General features: G+C 39.0%; 1 protein-coding gene across 1 annotated transcript in view; it reads left to right on the forward strand.

The window, feature by feature from the left end:
* Window positions 1–14,895, forward strand: part of CCDC146 (coiled-coil domain containing 146) — a 79,081-nt gene that overhangs the window by 60,638 nt on the left and 3,548 nt on the right. The window contains exons 11-16 of the mRNA XM_074827858.1: window positions 652–822; window positions 2,195–2,283; window positions 2,401–2,565; window positions 4,947–5,171; window positions 5,795–6,023; window positions 13,439–13,567. Of these exons, the coding sequence (XP_074683959.1) occupies window positions 652–822; window positions 2,195–2,283; window positions 2,401–2,565; window positions 4,947–5,171; window positions 5,795–6,023; window positions 13,439–13,567 (1,008 nt within the window). The remainder of the gene's footprint in view (window positions 1–651; window positions 823–2,194; window positions 2,284–2,400; window positions 2,566–4,946; window positions 5,172–5,794; window positions 6,024–13,438; window positions 13,568–14,895) is intronic.

Below are 14,895 nucleotides of genomic sequence, written 5' to 3' on the forward strand. Positions count from 1 at the left end.
GCTGTCTTTGAATTCATTAGCATTATCAGGTGGGATTCAGCTTGTGTTTGAATACATATTTGTTTGGTATCTACATGTCACTATTTGTGTAGGGGATATGTATCTAACGTGCCACGGTAGTCAATAACAACTACTCATGTAGTCGGTGGCGCCTAGGAAGCCATCCATTCACCTCCTCCTAAAGAGGTCAGCCTACACTGGGTAGAACAAACAGCTCTTCAGAGTTCACTGGCCGTATTGAGTGAATCTTCAACAACTCTAGGCATCTACTTTATCTGTTTTAAACTTGTTCTCTTAATGTGAAAGCTCAGTGTCATCCACTGTGTAGTATGGACATGTCAAGACCTGACAGTAAGCTTATCTGAAGATTACATGGCTATAAGGAACCATTCTGCCCAATGGACAATAGCTGAAAGATGTGCTAGACTGAGGAACAGAAATGCTTCTAGGTGATAAAATATTTTGACATGTTATTATAACAATTGTGCATGGTGTTTCAGATGGTATTTTAAAGCTTTTTTTTTTTTTTTTTTTAAATCCACATAGTCTGTATATATGTGTACTTTGCAGATAAACCCAAAGGATTTCCAACTTTGGGTTTGCCAACACAGATGCATTGATGCATAAGGAACTGACTTCAATTTTCTTTAGGAAATGATGTCAGATATGGATACCCACATGTTAGAAGCATGTATTGCTGAAGAAGGCCGGCTTTTCAAAGAGCAGGAAAAATGCCGAGATGAGTTATCCAGACTTGCACATCTGACTTGTCTCAAGGTTGAAGAGAGGGAACAGAAATCTAGGGATGTTCAGAAAACCCAGGTAAAAAATGATCTCATATAATTGAAAGACTCCTCTAATGTGAAAGCTGGGATATGGAGAAATTAAATTACTAGTGAGGAGAGCCTTATGGACTCACTTCATTATTATTTCACTTTATTTATTATTTCCCACTTTATTATGAAGTTCCATCACAACACAGGAAGCTCACAATACTGTGTTGTTTTATTGGCAATTTATGGTGCAATGCAATAGCATATTGAAATACCATGCCACAGTTGAAATAAGGTATTTGAAAGGACATTTCCTTTCAAGCCTATGGAATAAAGAGGCAGAAAACCAGATAGCCTCAACTGAGATTCTCAGAACTACAACTATGTGTTTTATTTTACAAATATGTGGACATTAAAACATAAACAGAACTGCTACTCATTCCAAGGAGAGACAGCAATTTTTATTTGCCTGACACGTTTCCAGGTGTAAATTGTTATATTAATGTGAAGAAAGATGGAAAGGAAACTTTTCCTACTGTCACAGAAACTAGGACTAGTCATTGGATTTGCTGCCTGTGGTTTGCTGGCATTATAATATCATATGTGCTGTGATGTTGCACAGTTTATACTAACTCTCAGGTTTATATATGGGAACAAAGTATTTATGCTTCCCCAGTGTATGTCTGTATTCAAATAGATTAGATAAGATACTCTTCTAGCACTTGAGGAATCTTCGACTGTCTGTAAACAAACATGTCAGGCTTTGCACCTTCAATAAAAATCAGTCCCAAAACAGATAAAAAAAATAAACATACAAAGTAATTAACACACACACGTGCTCAGAGTTGCAACCCAACATGCACCAGCTTTTTTAATAGCAGTCTTCTCCTCCTGATACCAGTGGGAGGTGAGAAAAGGCCTGGTCCACTGAAGGTTAAAGACGTGGGGTATTAAAGACTGAACACAACTGAAAACAAAAGGTCCAGAGCTGTAACAAAATGCAGATGTACTGTTCTACTCAATCATCAGTGACTACTTAAAAGACAGAAAAAAGTAAAAAAAATTACATTTGAAAAGGTACAATTTCAGTGGTGCATATGCCAAATAATTATATAGAGGTGGAACCTAGAGCTTGATTAACAGAAACAGTAGAACTCCAGATACAAGGGATCAAGCATTTTAAGATGCAGCATCAAATTATCTACATTAATAACAGTCGTTGTAAGCTTAATATACATAGAAAAACTGTGTTCTTTAATGTTGTTACAATAAAAGTATTTCATTAGAATTTGAATAAGTTCTTAGAATAATCTTACCTCACTGTCTTTTCCTTGTAAGAGGAATAGCTGTTCTGAGTCATTTCTTTTAAGAGATTTCTTTAATATATCTAAAGTGCTCACTGAATTCTATTTAAATTTCAGATACAACTCCAAAATATTATTAAAGAAATAAAAAGAAAGGATCTTGAAATAAGAGAGTATAAAAAGAGGAAAAGAGAAATCCAAAACCAGTAAGAAAATAATCACAACGATACATTAGCTAAAAAAGTCTTTTAAAGCTATTGTTATCCAAGTAATGTATGCATAAAATTATAATAATTCTTTCTTTCCACTTGTCATTTCTTCAGACTCCAAAAATTTGCTAAAATACATGATGTTATTCAAAATGAAAGGAATAAATGTATAAATCTGGTGCATGCTGCTCAGCAGAAAGCAAGTGAAATTAAAAACCGGGTAAAATTGCTAGGAAACGAAATAGAAAATTTAAGGAATACTGTTATAACCAAGGAAAGGTGAGTTTTAAGTAGGCTGTAGATCACAATTATAGAAATGTAAGACTAGAAAGACTCAAGAGAGAATCTAGTCCAACTTCAGCTATGCCTATATCATCCTTGATAGTTATTATCCTGATTTTTGAAATCTGACTCAAAGACATTTAGCCACACCCTTACACAATGTGTTCCAATTTCTTGTCACCCTAACACTTCACGATTAGCTTGGGCATCACTGCATGGCACAAAGCATTTTTGAAGTTTGTCTGGCTACTCTCTCACTTTCCTGTCCTTTGAAGGGATAAAGTATCATTGCAATTCCTTTGTATCACAGTTCTTGAACCTCCAGTATCGGAATTATCATGCTATTTCATTCAGTATGAACAATACTGTTGCACTCATACTTGCTTATCCTTAGATAAAAAGAGGTCCAATACATATGTGATTCCACAATAGACTGGTCTTTGGTACTATTAAATGAGTCACTAGCTAGTAATGCAGCTAATTATTAAATTAGAACAAACCGGGTTTCTTGGTTCAAACTCAAACTGAACTTTATTGGATAACATTTATTTCAGATCAAACAAAACATGGTTTCAATTTCCAGGCAATCCTAGTCAAAATGAAAGGTTACATTCACAACATAGAGGATGAGGTGGACCAGGTGGTGCATGTGATTCTGTTTTCTCATAGACCATTATTTAGTAGAGATGTCTTTTTGTCATCCTAGTGATGATATTCTGCAATATAGATAGAATGACAATGTCTCTGAAATTGGTATTTGGGCAAGTAGGAAACTAGTGAATAGTTAACTGTGTGTGCAAAACAACACCGCCAAAATTGAGTAGTTTAAAAGTATTTTTTTCCCCAAAACTTCATTTTTCAGTGCCAAAAAATTGCAGAACCAGACCAAGGAATGCATGCAGGATACATTCACTCAAAGTATATTGTGAATCTCCAAGTAGCTTGATTTCAAAGTCGTGCTGGAGGTAGCTAGAAAAGAAGTGGAACTTCAGTGATTTACGTGATTTTGTCAAGATGCACAAGCTGACTTCTTGTGCTAAAATTTTTGAGGCCTTCCCAATCAATCACTGTTGAAAGGAGGGGGAAAACAAGGCTAAGGCGGCATATATATAGTCCAGATTTCATAAACATCTAGTTATTATAGAGGACCCAACTCCAGTATAGATCCCACAGACATTTTGATCTCTGCAAACCTAGTTTTAAAACTAGCAAGAGTTACTGAATTATCACTAATTCTCTTGCCTATGGAAAATATTTTTAATCCCAGTAACACACTTCAGTATCACAGTATCACTGACTTAACTGCAACCTACATGATTTGGAGGACAGAGTATCAGGCCAAATAAGAGAAAGTTTTTTTCAGAAAAAATTTAATAACACATTGCATTTCTGCAATATTGTCATGCTTTCAGTCTGAAATTTGCTTTACAGAAGTTTAATTCAATTCAGTAATACCCTGTGGAACTGGAAAATGTTATACACATGGGGAAAATAAATCAGAAAGAAGCTCATTGCTTTGCACAGAGTAATTCAGCAATATAATGATGGAGCCCGTGAAGAGAGGCAGGACATTTCATCTGCAGTTCTGTATTTTAACAGGACACTATGCTTCTCCTTTCACTACCTCTTTTGTGAGTTGACATGTCTATCTCCCCAGTGTAGATGAAGTAGTGATACTTGATCAAGAAGTGATACTTACCACAATCCAATGCAGTAACTTTAAGTTCCATGTTGTGAGCAAAGGAATGATCCATGTGGCAACAAGAATCTGTATTTTAAGTGAGGGACCATCATTTAGTGGCCAGCAAGGTTGCTGGAAAGAATCAGTTCTGTTCTTCATTTTTGTGGGTCTAAAATGTGATCTTGTCACTAACTTTTCATTTTGATTTTTTTTTTTCTCATCTGTCAAACAGAGAAACTGGTAATTTTCTTTCTTGTGTGCATGTTGTGATACATTGTTTTATAAACAAAAAACTTGGAGACCTCTGAATCGAAACCACAAAATTGTTTAAATATCGCTCTTTAAATAGAAGGGCAAGATTTCTACACATTAAGACTTTACCTCACAGCTTATGCTCTGCTCTTGAACTTTATTTCTTACATCCCCTTGGATTAGCCAGTGGAGAAGAAAAGAGCTATAGTGCAGTACTCCATTTATAGCATTTTGTGGGGCCATAATCCAGTTCTCTTCAAGCTGGCAAGAGCTTGCAGATAGAAGCTGTTCTCAGAGAGTCTTTCCACTTGTAATGCTTCTGTGAAGCAGAGTTAGAAGATCCTTTGTGTATTTGAGGAATTAGTTTAAGCTCTGCTTTTAGTTGCTGAAATTGCTTTCAGATTGAAAGGACTAAAAACTTTCCTACTTTTCTGTTATGTTAAAGAAAATTGCAGAAACAACACCTGAAGAATACAAATAATGTAGCAATTACAGACAGTCTCAAAAGTGATTATTGCAAAATTGTACAAATCATACATGAGATGGAAGAAAAGAAAAAGCAACAGTGTCTGGATCTTGAGAGACTTACCAATATGGTCACCCCTATTGAAGAGGAAATTGTGCAGCTACACAAAAAATATGAAAGGGCTATTCAGCAACGAAATGAGAGGTATATATCTAAATTTGATGTAATGTAGTGTTTAATTTTGACATTCATAAATCAACAATATTTTTCAATTTAGGAGCACTCCAAATTAGGAATACTAAAAGGCTGCCTCACAACAACGTTTCGCTAAACAGTGTGCCTCACTGCAATGCCAATGCTGCTTTGCATTACACAGCTGTTGTTTCTCCATTGGTGATGACGTTCACTCTTCAGAAATATTATTAAAAAAATATGGTGGATTGGCTACTGAATGCCTTGAGAACTTGTAGCCTCCTGCTCTGTGCTTTGTGCACAGATAAGGTATAAAAATGCAGAAGATGTAAAGCTCCCTGATTATGATAATCCAGTTTCAAATGAATGCTGTGGAAGGCCTGAAGAGCTTTTAAAATTACATGAGAGACTCGAGTAACCTTTGCAATTGTTTGCACTCTGATTTTCACATTGCGATTATTTTGTTTCTTATTTAAAATGTTGTCATGATATTAAAATAATGTTTGTGAAAGCTTTGTACATTTTCCCAGATTATTACTATATTTCAAGGTTGCCAGTTATGTTCTTGAATGGAATACACTGAATATGAGTCAATTTTTTTTAAATTTTACCTTTTCATTTTGGGTTTATTGCAGTGGTCTTCTGCTCAGAGATCGAGAAGAAGAACTATGCATTTTATATGAAAAAATAAACATTCAAGAGATGTTGTGTAGAAATGGAGATACTGAGATGCAAGTTATGGATGAAAAGATCAGATTTCTGAAGCTGAAGGTAGCAGAGAAAAAGAGACAGATTAAATCGTGGTTCAAAGCACTCCCAGTGAGGAAAGCCCTGGATGCACATCTGGTGGTACTTCAGATACAGGTTGGTGGGAAAGAAAGCCTTTTTTTGTTATTTGTATTATCTTGTATTTTAAAACTTAAGGTAATTTAATAGAAAAAAATGTGTGGCGGTACAATGTTTATTAAAACAGAAAGGTCAGTAATACACCTGTCTAGCAAAACACTGATGCTGTTTTTTAACTTCAGATATGTGAGTTTCTACACTTATGTGTAACTGACTGATGCACTTTGTTATGCACATGTCAGATGCTTCCTGGGTATGGAATCTCAGCTAACACTTCCCATAGCCTGAAGTGACAGTATGACTAAGCTGGAGAATGGGAGTCGTGGGGGAAAAATGGGAATGTAGATAAAATTTGTTAAAACTGTATTGAGGGGGTAGGTGGAGGGGTGGGAGATATACTTAGCTCTTCAAATTTCCAAAATAATAACTCAATTCACACTTGACCCTGAGCCTACTCTGGAAGCTGCTGCCTACAATGGTATAATCCACATATATTTTCTTCTACAGAAAAACAGTGTAAGTTTTAGTTCTAGTTACAAAATGACATTAAACAACGAACAAACTGCAGTGTTTGGGACATTCTTTCCTTGGTTTCTGAAATGGCTCATTTACTTTTGACCTTATCTCCAGATGGTAATTTTTTCCATACATATTCTGTTAGTGCCTGCACAAAATCATAAATTCGGGTGTACCATTGCCTTTCATAATTGCATTGATGGGAGCTGTGACTCACTGTTAAATAGTTCTTGCACTATTCTGTTACTTCTGGCCTTCTAAAGAAATTGTATGCTCTGCTAAAAGAATAAAATGTTGTACAATACCTTACGCAAATCGTACCCCAAAGAACTTTACAGTGCCATTACAGATTTAAATGATGAACAGAGGCAGTATGAAAAAAAAGAGGATAGACTAAAGAAAAAAAAAAAAGAGATGTTTTCAGGTAAGATTTAGAATGAGACTGAGAATCACTGAGTCAAATACAGGAACAAAATGTAGATTATTTTTGTGAACTGACAGAGTCAATCATGAAACTTTGCTTTTTTTGTTCTGCACTCCTAAAACTTCTCCTTTGTGATGATGGTTCATGTGAAGCCTAAAATCACCCTTAAAGGGAGGCTATTGTTACAGGTACTTTAAATCTTTTTACAATATTGACATAAATCTAAAAAGTAGGAAAATACAGTTTGCTGTGATGTTACACATGGAGTGGTCTTAATACATGTTCCCAAATCAGAGATTTTCCAGTGAACAGTGGCAAATAACCAGTTATCAGCCTTTAAAATGTAACTAGATACTGTGTTGTTGCTGAATATTATGTGGTTCAAACTGGCCATTAAACCAGCCATGTCCTTATACTCAACTATTCTAGCATTAATACTCTTCCTCCCACTGCCAATAGCCATCTTTTCTAGTGAGAAATAGTTTCAAATTGTTTGGCTTTATCTTCATGATTTAAATAAAAGCCATAAGCCTGAATCTGAATTCTAGTGTTGTTTGCCAAATTCAGATTGCTAATTCCTGTACTGATTACAGATTTGATCCCATGTTGAAATCTAACTCAGCATCTGTTCAGTTATGATGTGCAAAGGATCTTACAACAATGATCAAGATTTTGACTTGATGTGGTGAATACAGATCTAAATCCCTTGTCTTGCCTATGAAACCAACCTCTGAAGCCAAGCTGAAATCTGAAGAGGTGGTATCAGGAGCTCCTTTTGGACTACTATTTGTCTATCTTTCAATTTAGATAATTATAAATGTTCGGAGAGAGGATCAGTGCACCACAAAGACTTTGAAACCCTGATTTTTATCAGAGGCCCTTAGACCTCCTCTAATGCAGACTACAAGTCTCATTTCTGAGTTCTCTTTGTTTTTATTTCTCCATTCTGTTGTGACCTTGTGTAGGAGCCAGCGTGCCTAATCTTAACTTCATGTTAGTAGCCCACAGAACAAATTATGTAGATAAGTGAACAAGGTCTCTTTATTAATGGAAGAACTGGGTGTCTTTGCCTCCAGGGAGAGATTCTGATAACCTTGCTTAGGGAGCACAATATTCCTCTTGGAGATCTTTATTCTCAAGGCATCTACCTCTCCCCATCAATGGTAGGGGAAGCTTTGAATCGTGTAAGAAGGATGCTTCAAAAGGCGTCTACAAATTGAAATACAGTTTAGACCATCTGAATTAGGCAGGCTGAAACCTGTACCCGTACCTCTTAAATTTCCTTCTTTCTTTTTCCTACCCTTCCTGCCTCCTTAAGTCTTGGGTATTTTTCAGACTTTGTCATCTTAGTCTTATCTGTCCTATTTTTCTCCTCTCCTTCATTTCCCAATCTTCCCATTACCCCAGAACTTTTTTCCTTTTTCTTGCTCCACAGGTGAATTAAACTTTCTAGTACTGACTGGTGAATGATTTTCCAACAACAGATATACATCATTGATAATACTTCAAATATATAAAGAGAGATCTAAAAGGAAAACAAGATTCAGTCTTACAAAATAGAAAAGATTTCAGTATTTGTTTGCATTTGACTGAGATATTTTGACTCATTTAGAGACAGTTTGAATCTATGTCCCATATATTCTCACCAGATGCTTTAATCAGCACTAAATTAGCTGTTCTGAGATAGGGTATCTATTCCTGTTAGAGATGTATCTCTTGGCATAGATGAATGAAAGAGTACTGTGTATTCAATAGGCTGCAGAAGGTGACCCCCTGTCTAGGTGGCTGTGGTACCCATTGGGAAGGGGAGAAACACAGGACAGGGCTGTGTGGCAAGTCAGCAAGAACAAAGGTTTCACCTGGGTCTCCTATATTCCACATGAGCTGCTTAATCATCAAACTGATGTATGTTCCACTTGTACACTTTTCATCAGAAGCTGCATGTTTCCACAAAAGAATGAAACATTGGTGAATAGGTTTTAGCTAATGAAATACTGTTGTCTTAAGCAGTACCAGGCCTTTTCTAAGCAAGTGCTAGTAACGTGGACTAGGTATTTTTTTTACTATCAATGTAAAGCACTAAAACAAAAATATTTACAGGTACTTCCTTTATCTGACACAAAAACTACCTGGTGAGATTCTAAGGTGGTTTTCTCTGGGCATAAAACTATGTAACATCTAATTGGGACTGCACATCAAGACACTCTTCCTGCTGACTGAAATGACCCGTGAAATCTAATCTGCCTTCATGCATTAATGAGAAATACTTAGCATTAATCATTCATTAGTCCAACATGTAGACCTGCTGAGCTGTCAAGATGCTATAAATGGGACTTTAATGCCTCAGAGTTCAGCTAATGTACAGGGACTGTCAGTTTATTTGAGGCATTTGGCATCAATGTTTGTCCAGCTTTCAACACAATCCCATGAAAATCTTCAGACTACATCACAGTCATAGAAAAACAGGGCTCATAGAGTGGTAAAGAGTTTATCTAGGCTATCCTGCTCCTACTCCAGCATCAGATTGCCTGTCATTCCTGAGAGGGCTAAACTGTGCTTTCAAGCCGCCACCGGGAAACCCCAGTTTTACCAGCAAGCTATCCCAGTCCTTTCTTAACAGTGGAAAGATTTTCTTAACCTTTAGCCTGGATCTCTCTTGCTGCAGTGTCAGAACAGTGATTTGTATTCTGTCCACTGGGGACATGACAAATGGATTATTCTCTTCCTCCCTGCAACATTTCATGTTACTGGAAGAAAGTTAATCATGTTCCTCTCCCATTCTTTTGCTAAGCAACCCTGTTTCTTTCAATCAGCCCTTACAGATTTTTCTTTTTTTTTTTTTTTATTTGCCCTTTTCTAGTGCTCTATGTACCTTACCTACCTTTGAGATTTCTAAAATAGGCACCAGATCTTCACTTTTTCAGACCAGTCCCTTTAGCTGGGTATGTGTTCCCTCTTGTCTGTTCATCCTTCAACAACTGATCTTGACTGATTACAATCAAACATAGTAAAGTCGCTCCTCTAAAGCTTTTTCCTATCCCCTGTATCAAATCCACTCCAAGAAAGAACGGATTCTTTTTGGTTTTAAGACTTAGAATCTCTTAGAACTCAGATAAAGTCTTGTCCAAGGAAAAAACTACAATTAGGAAAAAATAAAGATGCCTATAGTCACAGAATAGCGTGATTATCTCTAGATGTCCTTTGTTTTCTGTACTGTTGGACTAGCCTGCATCTAATCATTCTCAATTCATATTACATTTAAAAGTAAGCCTAGTATTTAAGTTTAATGTTAAGATTTTTATGGATTTTTTTTTCTAATTTGGACAGTGCTTTTGCTGCAATATTCCTTCTTCTCTAAATTAACTATTTGAAGTGCTAAGGCTTGGACAACAGGCCCAAGCCAGAGTTGACCTATAGATGAATCCTGTATATTTTATAACTGATAACCATTGTGCTAGTAGGTATTGTACTAAGTTATAACAACCCACTTATGCTGGTGTAAAAAGTGCTAAAGCATTGAAATACTGCAGCCTGAACAACAGGCCCCAAGCTGAAGCTGCTAACTTAGCATGTAGTCATTAATAAAATATGTAAACTCGCTAGTGAAAGACAAAATACAATCAGTAGTGAGGAGAGAATGTATCCAACTTCCCTTTCGCAGCCTTGTTCAAGGCTGAGAACCCACGTATTTGGCCTTGTTAGAAACTCCCTTGGTTTCCCCCCCCCCGAGCCCTGGCCAGGCTTTGGGTAGAATCCAACAGGAGAATGAAACCAGAAATTTTCCGCTCAAAACAAAGGTGCCAGTTATTCTGGCTTGTCAATCTCTGGTATGTAAGGCTGAACTCGCTCACAGCGACTTTGGAAGCCTCACCTACGGATGGACACACCGCGTAGGATTTCCCACTTGCCGGGACAGGCTCTCCAAATCCTCGCTGTAACCGGGGCTGCCCAGCGACTGCGGGTCTGGATGATGATGATTATATATACAAGTGGTGATGTATTTCTCTTAATCACTATTCTCTCTCTCTCGTGTAGTAATGATTTGATGCATTACCCTGTATTTTCCTGTTAGTTGCTTTAAGTGCACTGTTCTGCTTCTTCTTACTGCATGTTTTCTGTATTACACTGTTACATTATTTGGTTATCACTAGTAAAGTACGCCTACTCTTTTCACTCTGGTGTCCGAGTTTAATTGGTATCCTTAATCAGCAAAACACTATTCAATCTTGCAAAATTTTACTTGGTGAGCTGTCCCTACTCTCATTAAGAAAGCATAAATGTCTCCAACAAGGCATTTTCACATGAGTTAGTGGTTGAGAAATTTGGCCCCAGATAGGAAACATCACTGGAAGCATAGCTGCATCCTGTTGTTTGTGCTGGTCCTGATTTTACATTCTTCCACTCTGTGTATTTTTGGACTTGAGTTTTAGTTGTCTATAATTAAAATAAATCTTTCAGTACCTAGTTAGGCACTGACTGAATCATGGTTTGCCAAAGAAATTGTTCATTATGGTCATTTAAGGTTTTTACTTTGCCTGCCCTTAGATGAAATGTAAAAGAAAGAGTTGTGTTTTTATGAGGAGAAGTATTTAATTCAAGTGTTCTGGTAATGTTTCATTACCACCCAAGAAGATCTGTCAGTTTTCCCTTTTCCAGATAAACATGACTTGTTAACTTCCAGTGAACAAAGCCCTATCCCGGTAGCAACAGCTAAACATTTACTTTTTATTTTTGGTGACTGTTCATAACTTTCAGAGCCAGTGACCACTTATTTCCTTAACAATATCATCACCTGCAGTTGATGGTTAGCATTTATAGCAACTTACTTGCATTATGTTATGTCAGTGCTAATAGATCAAGGTCAGAGTGACAATGCACTGACAGATGGCCAGGTGCATATCAAAGCACAAAACCTCACCACTGTCAGTCTTGCAAGTTCAAACATGAAGAAATGGTCCCAGTCGCTCCTTCAGCGAGTATTTACGCGAAGCATGGATGTCCATCTAGTGTATTCTGGCAAGTGTTCTTCCACGGGAAGGGCTCACACTGGAGAGGTCGGGGAACACCTGCCTCTCTGGGTCCTGGGAGTACCACATCGCTCAGTGTCACCACTGAGTCACTTCAGGACATGTGCCTGGCAGCTTTAGTGTAGAAAACTTGGATGCCTGTAGGGATGAGACCTTTAGCATTAAGCAGCAGGGAAGCGGGACTTTCAGATTTAACTTGCAAACAACCTATCAGGCACTTGCATTCTTCCTACAGCCCTAGATGGATCCTGTGGGTCAAACAGATAGTTATAGGGAATAAAGGAAGACATCTCACCCAAACATTTGATGTATTCCTGAGGATAAAAGAAGTAGCCTGAGGACAAAGAAACGGGTAGAACTCAATTTCTGTTAGACAGCAGGGTTTGCTTCCATCCTGCTACTGTCATACAGTTGTCTCCTTTAAAAAAAATTTAAAATGGCTGGTAATCCTTTGTATTAACCCCTCTCCCCCGCCCCTGCACAAGGAAATCTTGTCTGTTAGTGTTGAGAAAGGCTGCAGGGATGTGCTCAAGCTATGAGTCCCACAGGAGCCCCAGGCATCCACCACTGCCCCCCGCACAGCCACCTCCACGGCTGGAGGCACCAGCTCGGCCAGGCTGCAGAGACCTGGGGCGCAGGGAAGGATGTGGACACCCATGGGGGCTCCCACCCTTCCCCAGTGCCCCTCTCCCTCCTCAGGACAGAGCCGTAGCTGTGGCAGGTCTCAGCTCGCTGCCCAGCCCCAGCAGCTCCGCTCCATTCCCCCGCCTGCTAACAGGGGCTGTGGGGAGTGGCCCTGAGCCCACCCTGCTATGGCCCAAAGGACATGAACGACCTGTGGCTTTTCATCCAGGCCACCCAGCAGAAGCTGAAGAAAGTATCAGTCCCTGGGACACCCTTTTTCTGACTTAACAAACATGTTCAGAAGATGAAAATCATCTTCCAGTCCAGGGCTCTTGTGATACCTGATGGCTCAGAGAAGCCTCTTTTGTGTGGCTGAATTACTTATACACAATTTCAGGTGGTTGTGTTGCACGTGGAGAATGAGTCAAGGGAACAAGCATGGAAGACATTTAAACCATTCATAAGATGAAGCTGATTTGTATTTGTGCATTATAGGGATGACCATCTGGACATGATCCACTGCTTTTTAAATTCATCTTCATTAGCAATAGGACAGGAGGATGATGTACATCCACCTCTGGTTTCATAGGGAAATGTTTCCCAGTGTTTGACCAGTATCGTTTTGCTTAGCCCTACGCCACCCAAGCATCCCAAACATCTCCCAGCAAGGCTGGAGTCTTGCTTCCAAGCCCAGATGTTGGCAGCGCAGCCACCCCAGCCACGTTAGTGCAGCTCTCCTGGTGTAAATCAGGCTGAGACCTTCCATCTCTGGTCACGCAGTAATAGTGGGGCTTTTCGCTTCTTGTCTGAAAAAATAACTGTTGTGCCTTTTTGTTTGCTAGTATTCCCAGTGCAAGGACAGGATTAAACAGAGGGAGGAGATCTTTGCTGACCCCACAAATGAGAGTAGAAAGCGAGACTTGGGAGGGGAGGACCCATCTCCACCTGAGCTGCTAAAAAAGATTGAGCAGGTAACATCACTTCTCACATCACAAGCTCTCCTGCTGTGATTGACCTCTTTTGGAAAAAGCAAATGGTATCTTTTATTTTTAAATTAAACTTTCTGTAAGCAGAATTAAAATAATTATGATTGGCTAACGGGCACTCCAGCCCAGCGTCAGCTTTCCAGGACAAATGGTTGTGGGACATTTTGACTTCTTCCAGCAGAAGCTGGCGAGGAGGAGCTCTGTGCAGCACACCTGGCTCTGCAGCATCCTCTGCTAGCTGGTCCGTCTGCATCATTGGCATTTCAGTGCAGACCCTCCTGCTTCACTATGGGAAGGCACAGAAAAGGCAGCAGAAGGAAATAAATGCAGAAGAACAAACTGCTAACAAAGTTGTCATTCTTCTGCAACTGGCTATTAGCTGTTCCACCACTATGCACGGGCTGTGAGCAGGAGGCAGTTCCCACTGCCTGCTTAACAAAGGCTGCATGTGTGACCTAGGACCAAACAAACACCCTTCTCAGGCTTTGGCTTTAAGCTTTGTTTCCATGCTGAACAGGGGCCACAGAACAGACCTTCATGGAAGCGTTGGCCAGGCCGCTGCACGCCTGACTGCAGCATTGCCAGCGACTGCCACGAGAGGCTTCAAAATGAAGCATTAGGTCCCACATGAAAGCCAGCTTCAGGGCACCTCCTGTATGGCAGCGTATGGGGGGAAGGTAAAGGAATGAAATGAGCAAGCATGGTATTTTCTTAGATAATTTTGTCTGTCCCATTTATAGGGGCACAAAACTCCCCCCACTGTATTTAGTATTCAGGGGGATTCATGTGGAGCTGTTAAGGTATTAGGGTAACGGCAAGCTCAGAGCAGCACACACCTACATGTTCCTTTTGAAGTCTAAGTATTTACCACAAACACCTCTGCTTGAATTGCTTGAGCTTTTTGCTTTACTGTCCCATATTCCTTGACAGGAGGGAGCTCTGCATAGCCAAGCAGGTTACAACACACGCAGCCTGCTATTACCAACCCACACATTGAAAAGCCAGGTTTCTTGGAGTTGTGAGATAAGTTTAAACATTCTTTCAATCTCCTTGTGTTTTTAAAGTCCTTTTAGTTGCACAGCACTTTCTTTTTTAGTCTTTAGAGCCCATACTTATTTTTTTAGCAGCAGAAGTGAAAAGGTATTATTTAAAGCAAGAGCTGAAACCTGCTCATTATCATGTGACTCAAGAAACCAGAAGTTTAAAAACCAACAAAAAACTCACAAGAAAAAAATCATTGTTTTCAAAAAAATCACAGCAAGGCAGTAATAATGCTGGTGTAAGCCCCTGTCCCTGAAAAAGGGCCTAGTCTG

The sequence above is a fragment of the Strix aluco genome, chromosome 5 (genome assembly GCF_031877795.1).
Source record: "Strix aluco isolate bStrAlu1 chromosome 5, bStrAlu1.hap1, whole genome shotgun sequence".
Classification (NCBI taxonomy): Eukaryota; Metazoa; Chordata; class Aves; order Strigiformes; family Strigidae; genus Strix; species Strix aluco.